The 18,398-nt window shown below is 39.8% G+C and overlaps 2 protein-coding genes and 2 long non-coding RNA genes across 5 annotated transcripts; 3 read left to right on the plus strand and 1 right to left on the minus strand.

Moving 5' to 3' along the window:
- Window positions 1-656: 656 nt before the first annotated feature.
- Window positions 657-2,642, plus strand: LOC149104985 (uncharacterized). Its single transcript, XR_016210104.1, has 4 exons — window positions 657-720; window positions 1,634-1,758; window positions 2,071-2,216; window positions 2,514-2,642. It is a non-coding gene; the product is annotated as an uncharacterized LOC149104985 (long non-coding RNA).
- A 3,628-nt stretch (window positions 2,643-6,270) lies between these two features.
- LOC149104986 (uncharacterized) lies at window positions 6,271-9,312 on the plus strand. The gene is made up of 3 exons (XR_016201704.1): window positions 6,271-6,364; window positions 8,297-8,489; window positions 9,049-9,312. It is a non-coding gene; the product is annotated as an uncharacterized LOC149104986 (long non-coding RNA).
- Window positions 9,313-11,085: 1,773 nt separating this feature from the next.
- On the plus strand, window positions 11,086-13,726 carry LOC149104987 (uncharacterized). Of its 2 annotated transcripts, none has more exons than XM_089298938.1 (2): window positions 11,086-11,252; window positions 12,638-13,726. In XM_089298938.1, the coding sequence occupies exon 2, from the start codon at window positions 12,642-12,644 to the stop codon at window positions 13,341-13,343; it is 702 nt and encodes a 233-aa protein (XP_089155064.1). In that variant the 5' UTR covers window positions 11,086-11,252; window positions 12,638-12,641; the 3' UTR covers window positions 13,344-13,726. The 2 variants fall into 2 exon arrangements, with proteins under 2 accessions (XP_089155064.1, XP_089155063.1); XM_089298937.1 differs by having other exon boundaries at window positions 11,088-11,252; window positions 12,633-13,726.
- LOC149104988 (uncharacterized) lies at window positions 13,370-16,626 on the minus strand. Its single transcript, XM_089298934.1, has one exon. The coding sequence runs from the start codon at window positions 16,085-16,087 to the stop codon at window positions 15,011-15,013; it is 1,077 nt and encodes a 358-aa protein (XP_089155060.1). The 5' UTR covers window positions 16,088-16,626; the 3' UTR covers window positions 13,370-15,010.
- Window positions 16,627-18,398: the final 1,772 nt, after the last annotated feature.

Consider the following 18,398-nt stretch of genomic DNA (forward strand, 5'->3'; position numbering starts at 1 on the left):
AAATAATATTATTGTATTGCGTCTTAGCAATAATCACCCAGATATCAATGTAGCGCAAACGCCTCTTGAAGTGGAATACTAACTATTATTATACATTGAGCTCACTATCTCATTTCTGACTGGCCGAAAGCGCACAGTGAATTTTCGAAATCAGCGTCCGTGACGCCACCTAGCTGCAGATTATACAATAATCATGTCAAGGACTCTCAAGGTCACGGGTAATCATGTCATGTATAACCGCGGTGCATGATTTCTAAGGGTAATCATGTCAAGTTCGCGCGCTTTGTGTTGCTTGCCATCAGTGAAGAAGCAAAAACATGACGTTTTTTTCGTTCAATGTATAATAAAACAATTATTAGATTCGGTTTTTGTGATATCCAGAATAATCAAGGTCTCGGTAACATCTCGACCTTGATTATTCTGGATATCTCAAAAACCTCATCCAATAATTGTTTAAAATAGGGTGGATTTTGCACAAACAAGGAAATATAAAGCTTTTACTGGAAAACATTTAGTCGAAAGAGCCTAAGCATCACTCGTTCTTGTGCATCACTACATTAAGACGATAAGTTGATCGCCACTCGACCATGAACGTCAGAGCAAATGTAGTGTTCAAAAGATTTATAATGCCATGCAAGATTATTCGAGATAACTGTTCATAACTGCATCTTTAACTAACAAGCCTTTGTGCAAGCGAGCAACAGTTACTACAAGCCCAATGTAAGTGAATTTTATGATACCTGACCAGCTATCAAACTTCACCGGACGCATAAGTATACTTATTCCCTGCTCTTTTAGAGATAGTTTCACGGTTGGGCACTTGTGTAAGGTCTTGGGTGACTTCAAAGCCTGGTTTTCACTACGACATAAGCGTCTTATGCTTATGCCTTTAACGAAGTGTAGGCTACGCAGTAATCCCAGTTTGTAGTTTCTGTTTGAGCAGACTAAATAATGCCTAAATTTGATGAAAGTTGTAATCAGAGTTACTCAGAAAATATCGAATTTACCATTTTAACCTCCATCACCGAGTTTTCGCGACTGCATGACTGTGAAATTTTCAGTGGATTTTTAGCTAAGGCTAGCTTGAGCACGCGCTCAGGCGTGAAACGATTCCATGTTGTGCAAAGCTTTGTCTCTTTATTTTAAAGACCTTCCTTTTCGAAACAAACCAAATGAGATAACATTTTAGACTATTGCGTATATAAAAGAACACATATGGTGGCTTAGTTAAGGAACAGGTGTCACATACTGTCCGCAAATAATTTTCAAAACTAAAAATACGAGAGAAAAATGATGACTAGATGAGAGAGACGAGGTTATGATCAGAAAAAGAAAAGGCTGACTATTATAAACGTATGTAAAGATAAAACTATACAACTTGAATATATGGGGAAAATAAAGCAGAAACAACGTGCACATCTTGCAGTTAAACCTAAAGAGAAGTAAACCTTACTCTCCTAATTGCATGTCTTCACGCTTGACGCTTGACGGCTTGACGGCCTATGCACTTCTTGGCAATAGAGAGCACAAAATCCACCTGGGTAACTTGATAATGAAAAAGAAATATATTTTCGTATCATTAAAGATAACTAGCTGTATCAGTTGATGTCATTTACGTTTTTACTTCTTTCAGTTTGCTTCTCAAGCGCCATTTTGATATCATGAGGACTGTTTGTGTTGTCATGCTTGCTGTACTAATCGTCACCGTGACGTCACGAATTCCGCGTCACCCTTATGTGCGGAAAACAGCTAGAGAAGGTACAGTGTATATTTCTTTTCCTATCCATTAGCTATCCTAGTTTATAATTATGTAATCCGAATCAACTTGTCGTCATCAGACGTACGCATACTCATACTATTCCCTGGCAAAAATTAAAAATCACTCTTAAAAAAGGAATTAAAAGCCTTAGGAATAACATGCTCAGATGTGTTTAGTTCGACCCATTTAGTACCCCGCTGAGCGATTTTGATAAGACGTAAAATGTCCTCTAGTTGTCCATATTCTTTGTCCTTTTTCCCTGTCTTTCTTACAAACTTCAAGATCATTACATCACAATTGTTCATTTTCAGAGCCAATGAGCCCCTTCGAGGCACTTCAGGATGAACTAGAGGTAAAACGAGATCCCACCTGTGACTATCAATGCTATGCCTCCTGTATGTCGCGTACTGGCAAACCATCGTCATGTTCATATTGCGGTAGCGATTGTGACTAATCCGTGAGTATATCTTATATGTGTTCTATTTTTTTTTTTGTTTTTTGTTTTTATGGAACAAACGAAATGTTTCACGCGCCACGACTGGTCAGTTTCTGTTCATTATTAATTAAGAGAACAATAGTCGGATCTGAGTACATTATTTATATCTAATTAACCAAGCACGAGGGCCAGACCAGGAGAATATCGGAGAATATTATGCTGTAACTAGATAATAATATTAATGTAGATATTGAAATCAGTGTGAACGTTGCTATGGTTACTGTGGATATTAATGACTGGTTTCTTTTTTTCCTTCAGTTGTATGATCAGAAGTCCATAGTCACACGGATCCTTCAACTAGAAGTTGTTCCCTTAAAGTAGTGTGAACGCAACCCGCACTTAAAGTCTTTGACGTGTTCAAAATAAAGAATAGATTGTGTGACTAAACTGAATGTAGTTGCACTCTCTCTCAGTAAGGTTGCTTCAACAAAGTTGCCTGAATACAGAGATGAAAGCATTGGCATTGTGACTAACTTCTTTGTAACCGACTGCCAGAGCTCTGTGAGATGTTGGTACATACCGTAAAATATATCATAAACGGGGGGAGTAAAAACCGGATTTATACTGTAGGAGCCCATCTATATGACAACAAAAACACGGACAACCTCCCACCTCCACCCTTTGTTTTTGAATATTAATAGAGTCCTGGATATTGGTTTCACAGCTTATTTAGCAGAGTTTTTCCTATACCACTTATACCACCCCCCCCCCCCCCCCAACCTCCCGTTTTTAAGCTCACTCCAAACCCCTTAAGTAGTTGTATAAGCCCGGGGGTTAAACCCCGCATTTCACGGTATCAAAAACGGCCAATAAAATTTCCAAGACTTCCCGTGTGTTCAATATTAGTTCAACCATAAGATTTCGTTCTGTTTTCGCTTACATCGAAACTGAACGGTTCTTGAGGCACGTTAGGAACATTGACTGGTTTTATTCGTTTATCTGTAAGATATGCCTTCGTCGTACCTAGTACCTTCAAGGGACGATGATAATCAGAAACTGGCGCATTAAGATGGTGAACACTTTAGAATGCGGCTTTCCTTCGAAAGTTTACAAACCTTTCACTGATTTATGATCCGAGACAGAAATTTCTTTTGAAAATCACTGAACCCAACCAACCAACCAACCAATTAACAAACTAACCACTGATAACAATTCAAATCTGAGAGCTGTTGAACCTTTGTCTCTCTATTTTTGGAGGTGGGGGTTACGTGTGGCTCCTTGGTAGGCTCGTTACTTTCGGGAGCGTGGGAGAGTCGTTACTTTCGCAATTTTGCGGTATTAGAATACAGCAGTGCATCTTTTGCAATCACTGCTAAGATTGCGTTTGAAACACCGACAGTTTTTGGCAGAAAGACGTAGTCTTTAGTTAACACCTATCACTCTAAAGTCAAACGTCGTTAAAGTTGAAGTTCGCGCGTGACTGAAAGAAACATTAACACACATAAACGCGCGCGCTTCGCGTAAACTAGTAATTTGTGCTGATTTAGGTTTATCATAAATCAGGCGGGCAGCGCGGAAAGGATGTAATTGATAAATATCAACTGCGCGCTAAATATGACCAGCGACTCAACGTGTTGGAATATAGAACTTCTTTGCTCTCTCAAAGGGCTATCGCTCACAACGTCGGCTTTTAATTCGCTATGGAGGTTAATTTACCTTTATCATTTTCGACTTGATAAACAGCTGTATATTTTGCTTTTGTGTTACGACGGCACGTGTTGTCTGCGAAGAGCAAAAAAAATGTTTTCAGCAATATATGAAATGATTGTTTGAAACTTCGAGTTGATAAACAGTTAAGTGGTCCACTTGCTCGTCAGCTAAAAGAATGTCATAGCTGCTCATTAAAATCCTTTTCTCTGATCATTCCTTCGGAGATAACATTTTGCTTCTGTGTTACGCTCGTGATACGCCGACTGGCCAGAAAAAAGCATCAAAATACGCGCGCTTTGTGCGAACTAGAAATTTATGCTGCTCTAGGATTATCACAAATTTCTGTCGGCGCGCAACGTAGAACGGTTCCAGATGATAAATACGAAATGGTGATATGAAAAAAGAAAGAGAAAGAAGTGGTTCACTGACTGGAAAATAATACTAATTTGCTAACACATAAAAGCCACGGTCAGATCTCAGAACCCTTTAGAACTTCAGATATAGGCTTGAGGTTCGGTGTTGAAGTCTACGGCGCTGTCATTTTGTGGCTGAAAATATTCCGAGGTAAGTCAATCAACGTGAAACCTTTTAACGGCAACCAGAGAAATTGCCAAACAGAAATTTCTGAATTTTCTTTGTCGACTTTCTTGGGATATATCGGAAAAGACATTATGTTATCAGTGTACAACCATGCACCCGCAATGTTCCGGAGAGGCATAACGTTTCTCGTGAAACTGAAAAACCGAAGAGCCTTTTACTTTAAGCTTTTCATCTCGCAACGTCATGCTTTTTGCGAAGAAGAAAGCCCAAATTATTTGCCACAAGCTTGTGTATTGCGGACCAAACATAACACGGATTTTTTGTGGCGCCAAAACTGCGCTTTTTGAGACTAAATAATTTGGTGTGTTCTTTATTTGTTAGCAAATGATTTTGTTAGCAACTTCAAGACTGTTAAAAAGAATAAAAGAAGGACGTTCACGATTTGCTGACGTTAAAATCTCGAAATTGTTGAAAAAAAAAACTGATGCGCGCGAACACAGCTGCATATTTTAACAATTCAGTCCGTGCTATTGTGTCAACTAGCAATTAAATTGACGTAGACATATTATTAAAGAGTCATTTAATAGATGTTTCAGTTAGATTTCTACTAAAAGAATAACATCATTCGCTCTCGATTTCTATTAAACAATTAGATTATTCGCTCTCGATTCCTATCGCGTGATAGTTGCCGGCTGCGCACTCGTCAACTATCACGCGATAGAAATCGAGAGCGAATAATATAATTGTTTTAGTATAAATTAAGTAACCGTTCAAAACTTTATCTACATCCTATTGAAAGACACTTCAAAAACAGACAGTAGCGCCTCCTAGCGTACGCTGCCACGTTACCCACTATCTACAACAGAATAGACAGTGAGCAGTATAGCCAATCAGAGAACGGCATTCGTGATATAACGCTAGTAGATTTATACTAAAAAGTGATAGGTGATTCGGTCTTTAGCCGCATCAACTAACACCTCATAGGCGTCAGCTGATGAGTTCATAATCTCATTGTCAAAGAGGAGATCATAGCTTCATTATAATTACTTGGGTAAGTTAGTCTTTTCAATGACTGTCTCGCATAATCAGATACGCACTAGAGTCTTGAGACGCATTAATAAACCTTATTATACGGCTAGCTCCGTGAGCGGGCAAGATGAATCAAATCCTGCGCTGCGAATGGCTAACCCGAGCGGGCAAGATGGGGCTATCCTGCCCGCTTGGGACTACCCGCCGTGTCCCGCAAGAAAAATTTCCCCGAAAGCCATATAATAAATCCCTTATTGACCAAGCTTGTTCGGTCAAGATGGCTGGATATTGGCCTCGTTCTTTTTTTTTTTTTTTTTTGTGAGTTTATGGACCTCGACTCCGTCTCGGTCCATAAACACGCAAAAAAAAGAACTTGGCCAATATCCAGCCATCTTGACCTCACACTTGGTCAATAACCCATGCTTAATTTAACTGAACAATAGGCCCTTTACACGACCCGGTCACTTGGTACAAAATCAACCAAGCTAGGACGCACGTTTGTTGTAGTTTGTTGTAGCTTGTCGGAGACATGCACAGATAGAGACAGGAACAAAATGACAGAACAGAGAAAAGCATTCAAAAAATTTATTTAATTTCCAGGATGCATGTCCTAGAGAGAGATGCCTGTATTTCGCCTGGAATTTCTGTGAGCTAATAACCTCAGAGAAATCTCAAGCTTATAATCTTATTGTTACATACATGATAAATGTAATATTTTGTTTTCGATGAAAATATGTATAAACTGATTTCTCACAGATTTTGACCTTGATTTTATCGTAAGGACTATTTCGTTATCATGAAGACTATTGGTGTTGTCATACTTGCCGTTCTCATTGTTGCCGTGACGTCACGCATTCCGCGTTACCACCATAAACTATCAGATGGAAGAGGTATGTTTCTTTCATAGGATGGAGGATTTCGCAAAAGCATGCCCGCTAGGTTTTCGCCTGGATCCGGGCGGCGCCCGGATCCAGGCTAAGGTAGCGACCTTAAACCCAGGGGGGACTTCCTCGAGGCCAGGCTGGGGACATTGCCCAGGCACTGGCCTACCTGCTGGTGGTTAGTTGGGGACCAGCTGTCGAAAGCAGGTGGGAGAGGAGGGTGTCTTGTACTGACACCTCCACTTAGCTAGACTTAATTGAGTTTTCAGCGTTAAATAGCCTTGATATTGACTGTGTTTCTGGGTATTTTACTCAGTTGTTTAACCTTGTTTGAGGGTTCTGTGCCGAGATGGCACCCTGCTGGAGTGGTCCATGCCACGTGCATGCGTGACGGGCCAATCGCTTGGCCAGCGGGGTGGTCAGAGGACTTCTGGCCGGTGGGACTGTCTTTCAGTCAATGCGGGCATGTTTTTGCGAATACGGTCAGATATATATATCAATGGAGAAGCATGCTTTTGTCATTACAACTAACAAAGAATATCTCATCGAAAATCACTACAATCTTAGCTCGTTAAAAGAAGTTTGAGCGTGTATAGGGGGACTCATGCACATTTTGCTCAGTTGCATACGGCTTTGCGTACAGAAGGAAACATGTTTGATATGAATTAACTCCAGGCAGCTAAAGAGCTAGTAAAACGTAAGGTGGCCGAACACAGTTTTCGCGCGCGCTCTTGTCAATGCGATTTAGCGCGAGCACAAGGATTACAAGAACAAACATGCCATTGCTACAGCGATCATTTTATTTGCTCAATGTCCGCACTATCTGTGCTATTTTTCGTTATTGAACCCAGTGTGTTGATATTTTAGTCTTTTACTTGAAAGGTATGTCAGAAAAGGTAACGATGCAAAGAACTCAGCAATTCTCAGATTTTTCTTTGTTATCGAAAGAACCCACTTAAATGCAGCGCATGCGTAGTAAGTTAAAACATTGAGATTGAATGCAGAATTAGCTTTCTCGGAGAACCACTCCTTAAAATTTCACGAAATTTGGCACGAAAATACTCTAGGAAATAAGTAGCTGGAGTATTGAAAAAAATTTGAACTTTAACAAAGGAAATTTTAGATATTTCACCGAACCTTCAACAAGGGATAATTAAAGATCTCTTTGTTAAATTGTTATCAAAATAGCGTCAACTTGTGAGCATCATTACACGCTTGTTGCATGCAAATTATAAAGAAAATCTAATGACTAGATTTTCTGCAAATAAACAACGCCGATTTTAAAGGTCTGTCTATATTTATGCATGTTGCCATGGCAACGGCACATACCTCAGCTTAACTATCAAAAAACCAAAGTTTGTGTTGTTAACTTGCTTGCTGCCATTTTTGGTGATAAAAGGATCAAGGGTTTTAGAGAAAAAGACGAATGAAACACAGGTATCAAATACTGTGTTCAGCCACCTTAATACGTCGTGAAAATTTTAGCTCTTTGAATGTGATATTCAAGGAGATATTGTCTTTCAAAAACTGCAAAATTTCTGGGTGGCAAAAGTGCTAATGAGTTCATACATTCTTTGTAAAATTCTGAGTTTTTAAACCCGTGTTGCTAAAAGAGCATTCAATGTATCAGGCTCATATTCATTGGCAGAGTCAATCTTACTATGACCTTTCAATAATCAGAACTGATTCATTTGTAGCTCCATCAGAAACTCCAAACATCAAATACATTCGAAAACATATATCACATACGCTATAATCTAAGATTAATCACAAGAATATTTTCAGCCTAAAATCGGCAGAAAAATAACGATATTCAGTCTCGGCGGGAAAAACAATACTAGAAAACCGAACTAATCCGCTTAGCCAAAAATAAACATGTTAACTTAAATTTACCTAGTCATGATTAAAACGTAGAAGGGCATCAAAATCTTCTATTCCCAGGACGACTGGATGCTTTTGAAGTACGAGTAGACGATAAAGGGAGAGATAAAGAGACAAGAGGATTTCTGAAGCCGCGAGAACCTTGTGATAAAGCCTGCTACAATAACTGTATGAGTGAGAAGGCAGTCGGCGATGCCACGAGCTGCTCCCACTGTGGTTCACGCTGTTACTAATTATCTGTGTCTCAAGAAGTGTGAGTGTCATAACATGCATAGCAATTTTAGAAAGTCGCGTACAGTCAAGCTATTTTGTGTGGATACACCATTGAAAAGATCTGCTCTGTTGTTCGCTGGGTATCAATAAACACAACTCTGTGCTGTTCTCAACAACTTGGGTCATGTAAACGTAAAAAGCAAATCAACATATTTTTTGTGTTTAAGTTGAAGCAAGATCAGCGCATTAGCTGAAATAAAAGCTTGCACCATCTGTAAATCTAAGAAGATAGGAAATGATTCTTCTGCCTTCTGTCGAACCTAGTCATAAGATTAATACGAGCAAAGGTCTCTCTTTCTAGAAGAAACTTCTGTTATATTTTCTTATATATATTTATTAACATCTACTAAGATTGGAAATGATTATTCTCCTTGCTCCTTGCTCTGGGCTGGGAGAATATCGGCCCGATAATGAGGGCCGCTATTCTGCATGCATATTACGGCTGTAACTAGATAATATTAATGTAGATATTGATATCAGTGTGAACGTTGCTATGCTTACTGTGGATATTAATGACTGGTCTTCCCTTGCTCCTTCAGGTGTATGATCAGAAGTCCATAGTCACACGGATCCTTCAACTAGAAGCTGTTCCCTTAAAGTAGTGTGAACGCAACCACATTTAAAGTCTTTGACGTGTTCAATAAAGAATAAATTGTGTGACTGAATTAACTGAATGTAGTTGCTCAACAAAGCAACAAAGTTGCCGACAGCCAGAGCACTGCATTGAGATGTTGGTACATACCGTAAAATATATTTTAAACCGGGGGACTAATAACCGGAATTTTACGGTAACAAAAACGGCCAATAAAACTTCCAACTCTTCTCGTGTGTTCAATATTTGTTCAACTATAAGAGTACGTTCTGTTTTCTCTTTTATCGAAATTGAACAGTTCTTGAGGCACGTTAGGGACATTGATTGGTTTTATCCGTTTATTTGTGAGATATGCCTTCGTTGTACGGAATACCTTAAAGGGACGATGATAATCAGAAGTTGGCGCGTTAAGATGGCGAACACTTTACAATTCGGCCTTTCTTGTCTATTTTACAAATCTTTCACTGTTTTATGACCCGAAACTGAGATTTCTTTTACAAATCACTGAACCCAACCAACCAACTCCTGATGAGGACAAATTACTTTCATTTAAAAGAGGTCACTCCAGAAAGCTTACTTTTTTGTCTTCGCCTATAGCAAGTAAACATTCAGCTTTTCCACTCACCTAAGTTTCAGCCTCTGAGGTGTCCGCTATCCTGAAGAAATTTGTCTCGAAAGAAGCGACTTCGGAGGCCGCAATTTTGCAACTGTCTTGGCAGCCAGGCCGTGTTTAGGTGACGTCATTCCGTCCTACTCGAAATTGACGGGAAGGAGAAAAACCTGCAACTGACTTGGCATCCTTCACAAGGTCAGCAAAATCTATTTTTTCGGAGCGATTTTCCACTTCACTGTCTTCAATGCTATCATTTTGGAGTTTGGAGGATGTTTGGCTCAAAATAATATGGTTCTAGAGCAGCCATAACCCAGAGTGGTAGTTGAAAGGCTTGTCGGAAGCCATTTGGGTAAAATCTCTCGGACGGAACGACGTCATGAAAACGCGGCCTGGTTGCTGAGTACTGTTTAAAATGGCGGCAATGATGTTCGAATTTTGAGCTTCTTTGGAGACGAATTTCATAAGGAAAACCTGCACTTTGGAGGCTGAAACTTCGGTGAGTAGCTAAACTTATTGCAAGGTGTTTATTGGTGTTAACAAAAAAATTGTTACTTTGAGACCGCCCGATCACTAGAGGTAAGTTTCGAAGTTAACTTCAGCTTTGCTTGTTTTCATTATTCGATAGACCGGTTTTATCGAGAGTAACAGATCTCTCGCTGGTGGAGACTGGGTTTTCTGTTTTACGTGTACGTGAATTATCCAAAATAACACAATTTGTTTACCGATACAACGCACAAGTTTCTTTGGAGCCCTCTGGCAAATGATTGTGACAAACCACGCCACATTTTATCCTGTTCAATTCAAAATTGTCTGCTTCGGGTCGCGATGAGACTACTCGTTCAACAATTCCAAAACGTGTATAAAATCACGTACGGAACCAATTGCCTTAAATCCGCTTGACTAATCCAAACTCGTAATCCCCAACAAAGATTATTTCCTATGCCGCTTATAGCAACCTTCCCTCCTCCCTCTCCCCCCCGACCCCACCCCCCCTCCCGTCGCTTATAAGCTCACCCCAAGCCCCATGAGTAGTTGCGGCTTAAACCCGGCATTTTACGGTATCAAAAACGGCCCGGCAATAAAACTTCCAACTCTTTACGTGTATTCAATATTACTTCAACTCTAAGAGGTATTTCTGTTCTCTCATTGATTGTAATCGACCTGCCCTTGAGGCACGTTAGGAATGATGATTAGTTTTATTCGTTTATGATCGGAGCCGGAGATTTCTTTCGAAAATGACTGAATCCAATCAACCAGACAACCAAAAAAACAACCACACTGATAGCTATTCAAATCTGAGAGTTGTTGAACATTCGTCTCGCTATTTTTGGAGGTGGGGTTATGTGTGGCGCCGTGGTGGGCTCGCTACTAGAGACCTTACGCAACAGGACGGCTCAAGGAGAGGACGGCAAAATTTCATTGTGTGACGTGCGTGACTGCTTGCTTCGTAAGCTATTTGACGCCATTTCCGGTTTATCACTGCCGTCCTCTTAGCGTTCACGACGTGAAAACAAGGAGTTTGAAGTTCTGAGGAAAACGTGAGTATTTTTATCCATTTATTTTCATCTTAACCTTTAATTTTTTGGATTGAACGATAGAAACAGTCTACCTTTTTAGTTACCAGCCTTTGTATATATGGAAATAACTTTTTTTAAAACGAAAATGAAGCCTACTTGTAAACGCATGACGAAGTGCTCAGACTGGCTTATTTGTGAAAATTTAATTCTCCTTCTTTCTAAGTTATTTCTCTGTAATTTTACAGTTTTATGGCAGTTTCTGTTTCATCTTTATCGTCCGAATTACAATTCTGGTGTAAACTAATCTTTTTCTGCCTTTGAGAGTTGTTTTCAGCAGTGTAAGTGCGGGATATATTTTTATTTGTTGTAAACCAACTTTGAAATATAAATTACATTTGTACAGTATGTTGCCCTATTTACGGACACTTCCACTCTTACGATTCTGTATTTCGTAGTAAAGATAAAAAGAAATCTGAACGATACGTTTCGAAGACTTGTTGATTAGTCTGCTTTCATTATTTCGTTTCGTGGCTGAGTTGGGCTCCGTTTAGACAGAAAGATTCAAGTTTTTGTCGAGGTATGTAAAAGTTTTCTAATGTGATTCGTATCGCACGTCGAATTACACTGATGACTTCTTCGCTAAAATCGAAAGAAAATGCTTTAAGCTTCGGAAAATAGGTAACTTTTTAAGTGAATCTTTTTTCATTTGACTTTATTAGACGTATTTTGCAATGATCGAAAAGAATAATTCCAAGAAAAAGGGAGTATTTATCTCGAAGCGAATCGATCGTCAGAAATATTAGGGCACCGAATTTGGCCAACTTTTTCCGTAATTACTAAGAAACCAAGCAGGTTTAGGCGATAAAACTTCATGACTTACTTACCAGCAGTGAAAGCTACATTGTGAGTAAATTTCCGCTCGTTAATCGGGGGCGTAATGCTAGGATTTGGGGTCACACTATGTCACGCCCAGGGTACTTACATAGTCCACTGCAGATGTTCACTCCTGAAAATGGAGTATATAACTACCTAGCACTAGAAAAAATTTATGGCATGTTGATTCTTCGGATTCACACTTTTCGCCACCTGGATAAAAAGGTTTGCTTGTTGTTTACTGAAAAAAATATCTCACAAAAGGGGGTCATGGGCACCCCAGGACCCCCCTTGCTATAACTCTGTTAGTGCTCTGTTGAGGTAAGATATTGTGGTTATTGCAAAAAGTGTCCGGAATTATAAGGCCAACATGCTGTACTTCAATCCTCTTCAAAAATAATGCAGTGTGCCTTTCGCAAAAGAAATTCTGATCCCAAAGACCGTTGCATGTGAAGTAATCAACCTCTTATCTTAATTTATATAATTAAAAACCAAGAATTTCAACATGTTTGTTTCTTCATAACCTAGAACAGAAAGATGGAGTGGAAAACAGAATGTGATCTACTTCTATTGCAAGAAATAGTTGTGTCCGAACCTTACCAGTACAAGGCTTCAACAAGGGAGAGAGGAAAGATATGGGAAGATATCACAGAAAGGTTGAATGCCACTGAAGCATTTGGAAATCGACTTGGACACAAAAGAGCTGTGAGAGACAGGTATGCCCTGTTGGCCAAGAAATTTAAGAAGAGAATGGCAGAAGAGGAAAGTGCGAGTGGAATTTCACCCGAGATGTCAGAAACGGACAAGCTGCTTGACCAGATTATTGAGAGATTTGAGGAGAGCGACAGGGAGGCTTGTGAGAATTCAGAACAGGGCGAGAAAAATAAAGAAAATGACAGAAAAAAAGCAGAAGAGATGAGGAAGCGTTCCATGGAGAAACTTGGAGAGACCAAGAAAAGAAAGGCTGAGGACGGTGAAGTAACACCCAGAAAGAGAGCATCAGGGTCGGAAACCCTTGTGTACTTGAGAGAAAAGGCTGAAAAGGAATTTGACCTGAGGAAAGGAGAACTGGAAGTTAAGAAAGATGAACAATCTGCACAACTACAGATGTTTCAGTTCATGCAACAACAACTACAGCAACAGCAACAACAGCAGCAGCAGCAAATGCAATTACAACAGCAGCAGCAGCAGCTTCAAAATCAACTTCTCATGACACTTATTGAAAAAATTAATAAATAAGTGTATAATTTAAGACATGGATAAGGTTTGTTTTGGGTACACATTTTTATTGGTTCATATCATGCAATTGTTTTATGATTTGATTGAACCACAAACATGAATGTCTGTTGAAATGTGAATCAGTTATTTAATTAATATTAATAATTTGAAGGTTTAAAAAGTAATATTGTACAATGCTTTGAATGTGTCTTCATCCTCTATTGTAACAATTTTTTTTACGGATTTAGACATTAGACTGGTGTTTTCTTTAAACTTCAAATATTCTTTAAGAACAAGTTCACCTTCATAATTTTTAGTCATTCATACACATAAAAGGCTTCTGAACATTGTGATCATTATTTAACACATATTTATACAATAAAATATATATTTCCTTATAAGAACCTTCATCATGTTGTCAATTAAACTTTTCCAATAGGGGAAAAGTTAAAAAAAACTAAGGGAATTAAATACCCTTTAAGTAAGAATTTAGGTTCAGAAAAACCTTCTCTACATACAGGGGAAGGGGCTGAGTGTCTGGGGTACTCTCAATCCTGCAAACCATAGTCTTGCCACACTGAAATTTAAGACAAGTTGAATATCAAACTTTTTTGATGCTCATTTCACTGTTACATCGCAGCATTTAACGAAACAGCAAAGCCATTTCATAATCAACTATGGTTCTAAGAACACTCTGCAATTAATTATGCCATTACTTCATATGAACATTATCAGAAGGGGGAAGGGGGGGTGCAAAAACTTAACTCCCACAGCAGCAACCTTGCACAACTTTTCCTCAAACAATGAAATAAGAAAAGAAATGCCTGGTAAACGATTTGAAATTCCAGTTTGTTACATTTGTTATTTCTTGAAAAGACTAAACCCACAAATCTGACAGCAAAAAAAATGAAACACCAATGTTTTGCAATTAAATTACAGGAAAACCTGAGAACATTTAAGTTTTTGACATAACTCAGTTGTGCCCCCAGTCCATAAACTTCCTCAAAACAAATAGAATGGATGCTTCATTTTGTAAAGCCTACAATCAGCATGGCTTAAAAATTCTTCAAACTGACATGTATTAAGCTTAACTAATGGCCAGGGTGGGAGGCGCAGTGGCCTAATGGTTAGTGTGCTGGACTCCAGATTGGGCAGTCCGGGTTGAAGCCCTGGCTGGGGCACTGTGTTGTGTTCTTGGGCAAGATACTTTACTCTCGTAGAGCCTCTCTCCACCCAGGTGTATAAATGGGTATCGGCGAATTTACTGCTTGGGGGTAACCCTGCGATGGACTAGCATCCCATCCGGGGGAGAGTAGAAATACTCCTAGTCCCTTCATGCTACAGAAACCGAGATCAGCTCCGGCCTGATGGGCCACTAGGCTCCTATACAGACTTTCTTTTTTACTGATGACCAGGGGGTAACTCTCCTGGGTAACTCCCATATGAAAGGAATAAGGCTGCTTGTCTGTAATAAACCATGCCCTTAAAGAAGACAAATCCGGATGTTGCTTGAACTTAATTTGATCTTTGTTTGCAATCCTAAAAAATAGCTGAAAATATTTGTGGTTTATCACCAATTGAGACAACATCCAAGACTTGCACCCTACTGTACATGCAAGTGAGATGACAAGCATTCCAATCAATTTCATATGGGAGTCCCCAGGTACTGATTGATTAAAAATAATATCTTAAATAAAGTAACCCTGTAATGAAGGCGGTTCGACACCAAAGAACGAGGAAGTATTTGACCCATAAAGACATGAGTGGGCATTTCTTAATAAGGCACAAATAATATACATTTTGCCTACGGCACTGAGTCCAACTTTGAGATCCCTTTTGAAATCTAAAAAAGTAAAGTATTGCAAAATGTCTCCAAATACCCACTCCACAGCTGTTCTTACTTTACTCATGGACAAATTATATTGTTGCTGCTGCGGTGTTAAGGCATTGCCTTTAAATGGTCCCTGAAGGTGGACTCTCAGTGGGTATGCAGGGTCCCCATACACACAGAGTGGTTGGCCAGTTGGGGAAACACAGTGGTTTTCTAACATCGGTAGAAGGCCAGACATCGCCAACATCCCACTGTCGTGTCTTCTTCCCTCGACGGGACCAAAAAGGTTTGCGATAAGTCCATTGGGCGCAACAACACTCTGAAACTTAATTGCGTGGACTCTTTTGTGCCCATTGTAAAGTACTCTTTGATTTTCGCCAGGCCTACAGACTGGTCGAACCGTCCCATCTATAAATCCCCAACAGTTGTCAAGGGCCGCTCCTTTCCGGTAGATTGCTTCAGAGAATTGAGCCAGTTGTGCTTGAGACAGCCACGGTTGGTTCAGACGTGAGAGTAAACGTCCAAACTGCACATGAAGCAAATCCATCGCTTCTCCCACCACCATGCTCAACTGGGGAACAGGTCTTCCGAAACGCGGTACAAGGTCTTCGTATCTACACGGATACGCAAATCGACGTAAAAGCATACACAGTACTTCATCGCTGTACACGGAAAAACGATTTGGGCAAGTGATTTTGTCCGGAAGATTAAACACATCGACTAAAGCGTATATGTCATGTTTCAAAAAGCGAAATTCGCTTTTGCACTCGTCGTCGGAAAGACTGTCAAGATCAAATTTGTCGTATTTCCAGTACGGGATTTCGAGGTTCTTCGAAGTGTTCACATCGTAAAGCAACAGTAGTTCTTCGTCATCAATCAAATTCAGGTCATTAGCGAGTAAAAGTGCTTCTCTTGCTTCCCTAAATGTAGCCATTTTAGCTTCAAGTCATCTCCATGTCGTGTTGTGTTGCGTAAGGTTTGTTTACGTTTAGGACGGCAACATCATTGCTCGCGTGCTCAGCCCAGTCCTCGCGCGATCTGAGGTCGCCGTCCACATCGAACCGTCCTGTTGCGTAAGGTCTCTACTTTCGGAGGACGGGGAGTCGTTACTTTCGGAATTTTTGCGGTATTAGAATACAGCAGTGCATCTTTTCCAATGACTGCTAAGAGCTACTAGGATTGTGTTTAAAACGCTGACTTTTTTTGGCAGAAAGAAGTAGTCGCGGGTCAAGACTTATCGCTCCAAAGACGCACTTCGTTAAAGTTGAGGTTCGCGCGTGACTTGAAAAAACATGAACACATAATGCGCGCACTTTGCGAAAACTAGTAATTTATGCCGATTTAGGCTAATCATAAATCAGGCGGACAGCGCGGAATGGATGTAATTAATGATAATTATTATATAGCTTTGGCTTGTGGCCGATATAACGCGCGCGAGATCTGAGCGGTCATTATGCAGCCGTAATGCCCACGGGCCGATTACGGATTATGCAAATTAGGAGGAGCCCGACTCTGAAAATTCAAGCGCATTGAAGGGATGAAAGCCGATGAAAATCAGTAAGAGAATGTAAGTAGCTAAAAGTTTATAGATATTTCCTAAATAAAATTTATATAGATGACTTACCAGCCGGTAACCTTGGGGGGCACTAGTGAAAAACAATCAAAGTTTGCCGTGTCTTAAGTAAAGCTAAAATCCCTAAGTGTAAAACACCATCGGCAGATCTGTCGTGCATCTTGAACAGAACACCACGAAGAAACTTGTAAGTTATCATCTTAGTCACAACAATTACCGAAGTATTGAACTCCGTCAAAGTTCTGAAGCACTTTCTGTCTTTTCTGTATGCGTTGACGTTTCGCCACAAAAGTCGGAATAACTCCCCCATCAACTTGTGGTACCACGATACTAAAATACCTTTTTGAGGCTGTGACAGTCACTTTTCCCTTAAAGAAATGAGTGTTTTTAACGGAATACGTAATACAGCTGTGAAGTTCACTGACTGTGTACTTCTGCCCTGGGTTTGAGACGATGAATGAATCGGTAAATGCGCGCATCGCGAATGTAAATTGACGACTTCCACTCGAATGATTTTTTCTCTTTATTCATGAGCCATATAATAAACAACTTAGTAACCTCGACCGTTCGGTCGTTACGGGAAAATCTCAAACCTCGGCCTACCGTATTGACCTCGCTATCGCTCGGTCAATACGGCAAGGCCTCAGTTTGAGATTTTCCCGTAACGACCTCACTCTCGGTTATCAAGTAGTTAATAGCTGCGCGCTAAGTATGACCAGCGACTCAACGCGTTAGAACATAGAACTTCTTTGCTCTGTCAAAGGGCTGTCGCTCACAACGTCTGCTTTTAATTCGCTATGGCGGTTAATTTACTTTTATCAAATCCGAGTTGATAAACAGCTGAGTGATTCACTTGCTTGTTAACTGAAAAAAAGTCAGTTACAGACTGGTTAAAATCCTATTGTCTCGATCATTCCTTGGGAGATTATATTTTGCTTTTGCGTTACGTCCGTGATGCACGCGCTCTGCGAAAACCAGAAATTGTTTTCAACAGTACATCTTCTGATGTCATTTTTCACAAGATGGCTCGTTGAAATTTTTCTACCTTACAAGTTGTCAATTTTAATTTTCTTTTTAATTTTTATATCCATTATGTGTCGCACATCAACCGGGGAGAACATTTTATTTCGTTTTGTTCATCCTTAACATTTAACTTCTGAACTGATTGTTAGAAACTTCAAGTTGATAAACAATTAAGTGATCCACTTACTTCTCGACTCACAAAAAGTCATAGCTACTTGTTAAATTCCGTTTATTGCATCATTCCTTCGGAGATAACATTTTGCTTCTCTGTTACGCTCGAGATGCGCTGACGTGATGCAAACACATCATAATATCCGCGCTTAAACTGGTAATTTATGCTGATCTAAAATTATCACAAATTTCTGTTGGCGCCCAGCGTAAAATGGTTCGAAATGATAAGTAATAGATACTGATATGATAAAAGAAAAAGAATAAACTGGTTCACTGACTTTATCATACTAATTTGCTCTATACATAAAAGCCACGGTCGAATGTCAAAGCGCATTAGAACTTCAAAGGGGCTTAAGGTGCGTTATTGAAGTTTGCGGTGCTGTCATTTTGTGGCTGAAAAGTTTCCGCGGTAAGTAAAACTTTTCTATTCTGTCGACCACACCAAGCCAAACGGCATTAAAGTCAGAGCAAAAGCTAA

The sequence above is a fragment of the Orbicella faveolata genome, unplaced genomic scaffold (assembly GCF_042242905.1).
Source record: "Orbicella faveolata isolate gen_17 unplaced genomic scaffold, um_ofav_v1 contig_34, whole genome shotgun sequence".
NCBI classification, from domain to species: domain Eukaryota; kingdom Metazoa; phylum Cnidaria; class Anthozoa; order Scleractinia; family Merulinidae; genus Orbicella; species Orbicella faveolata.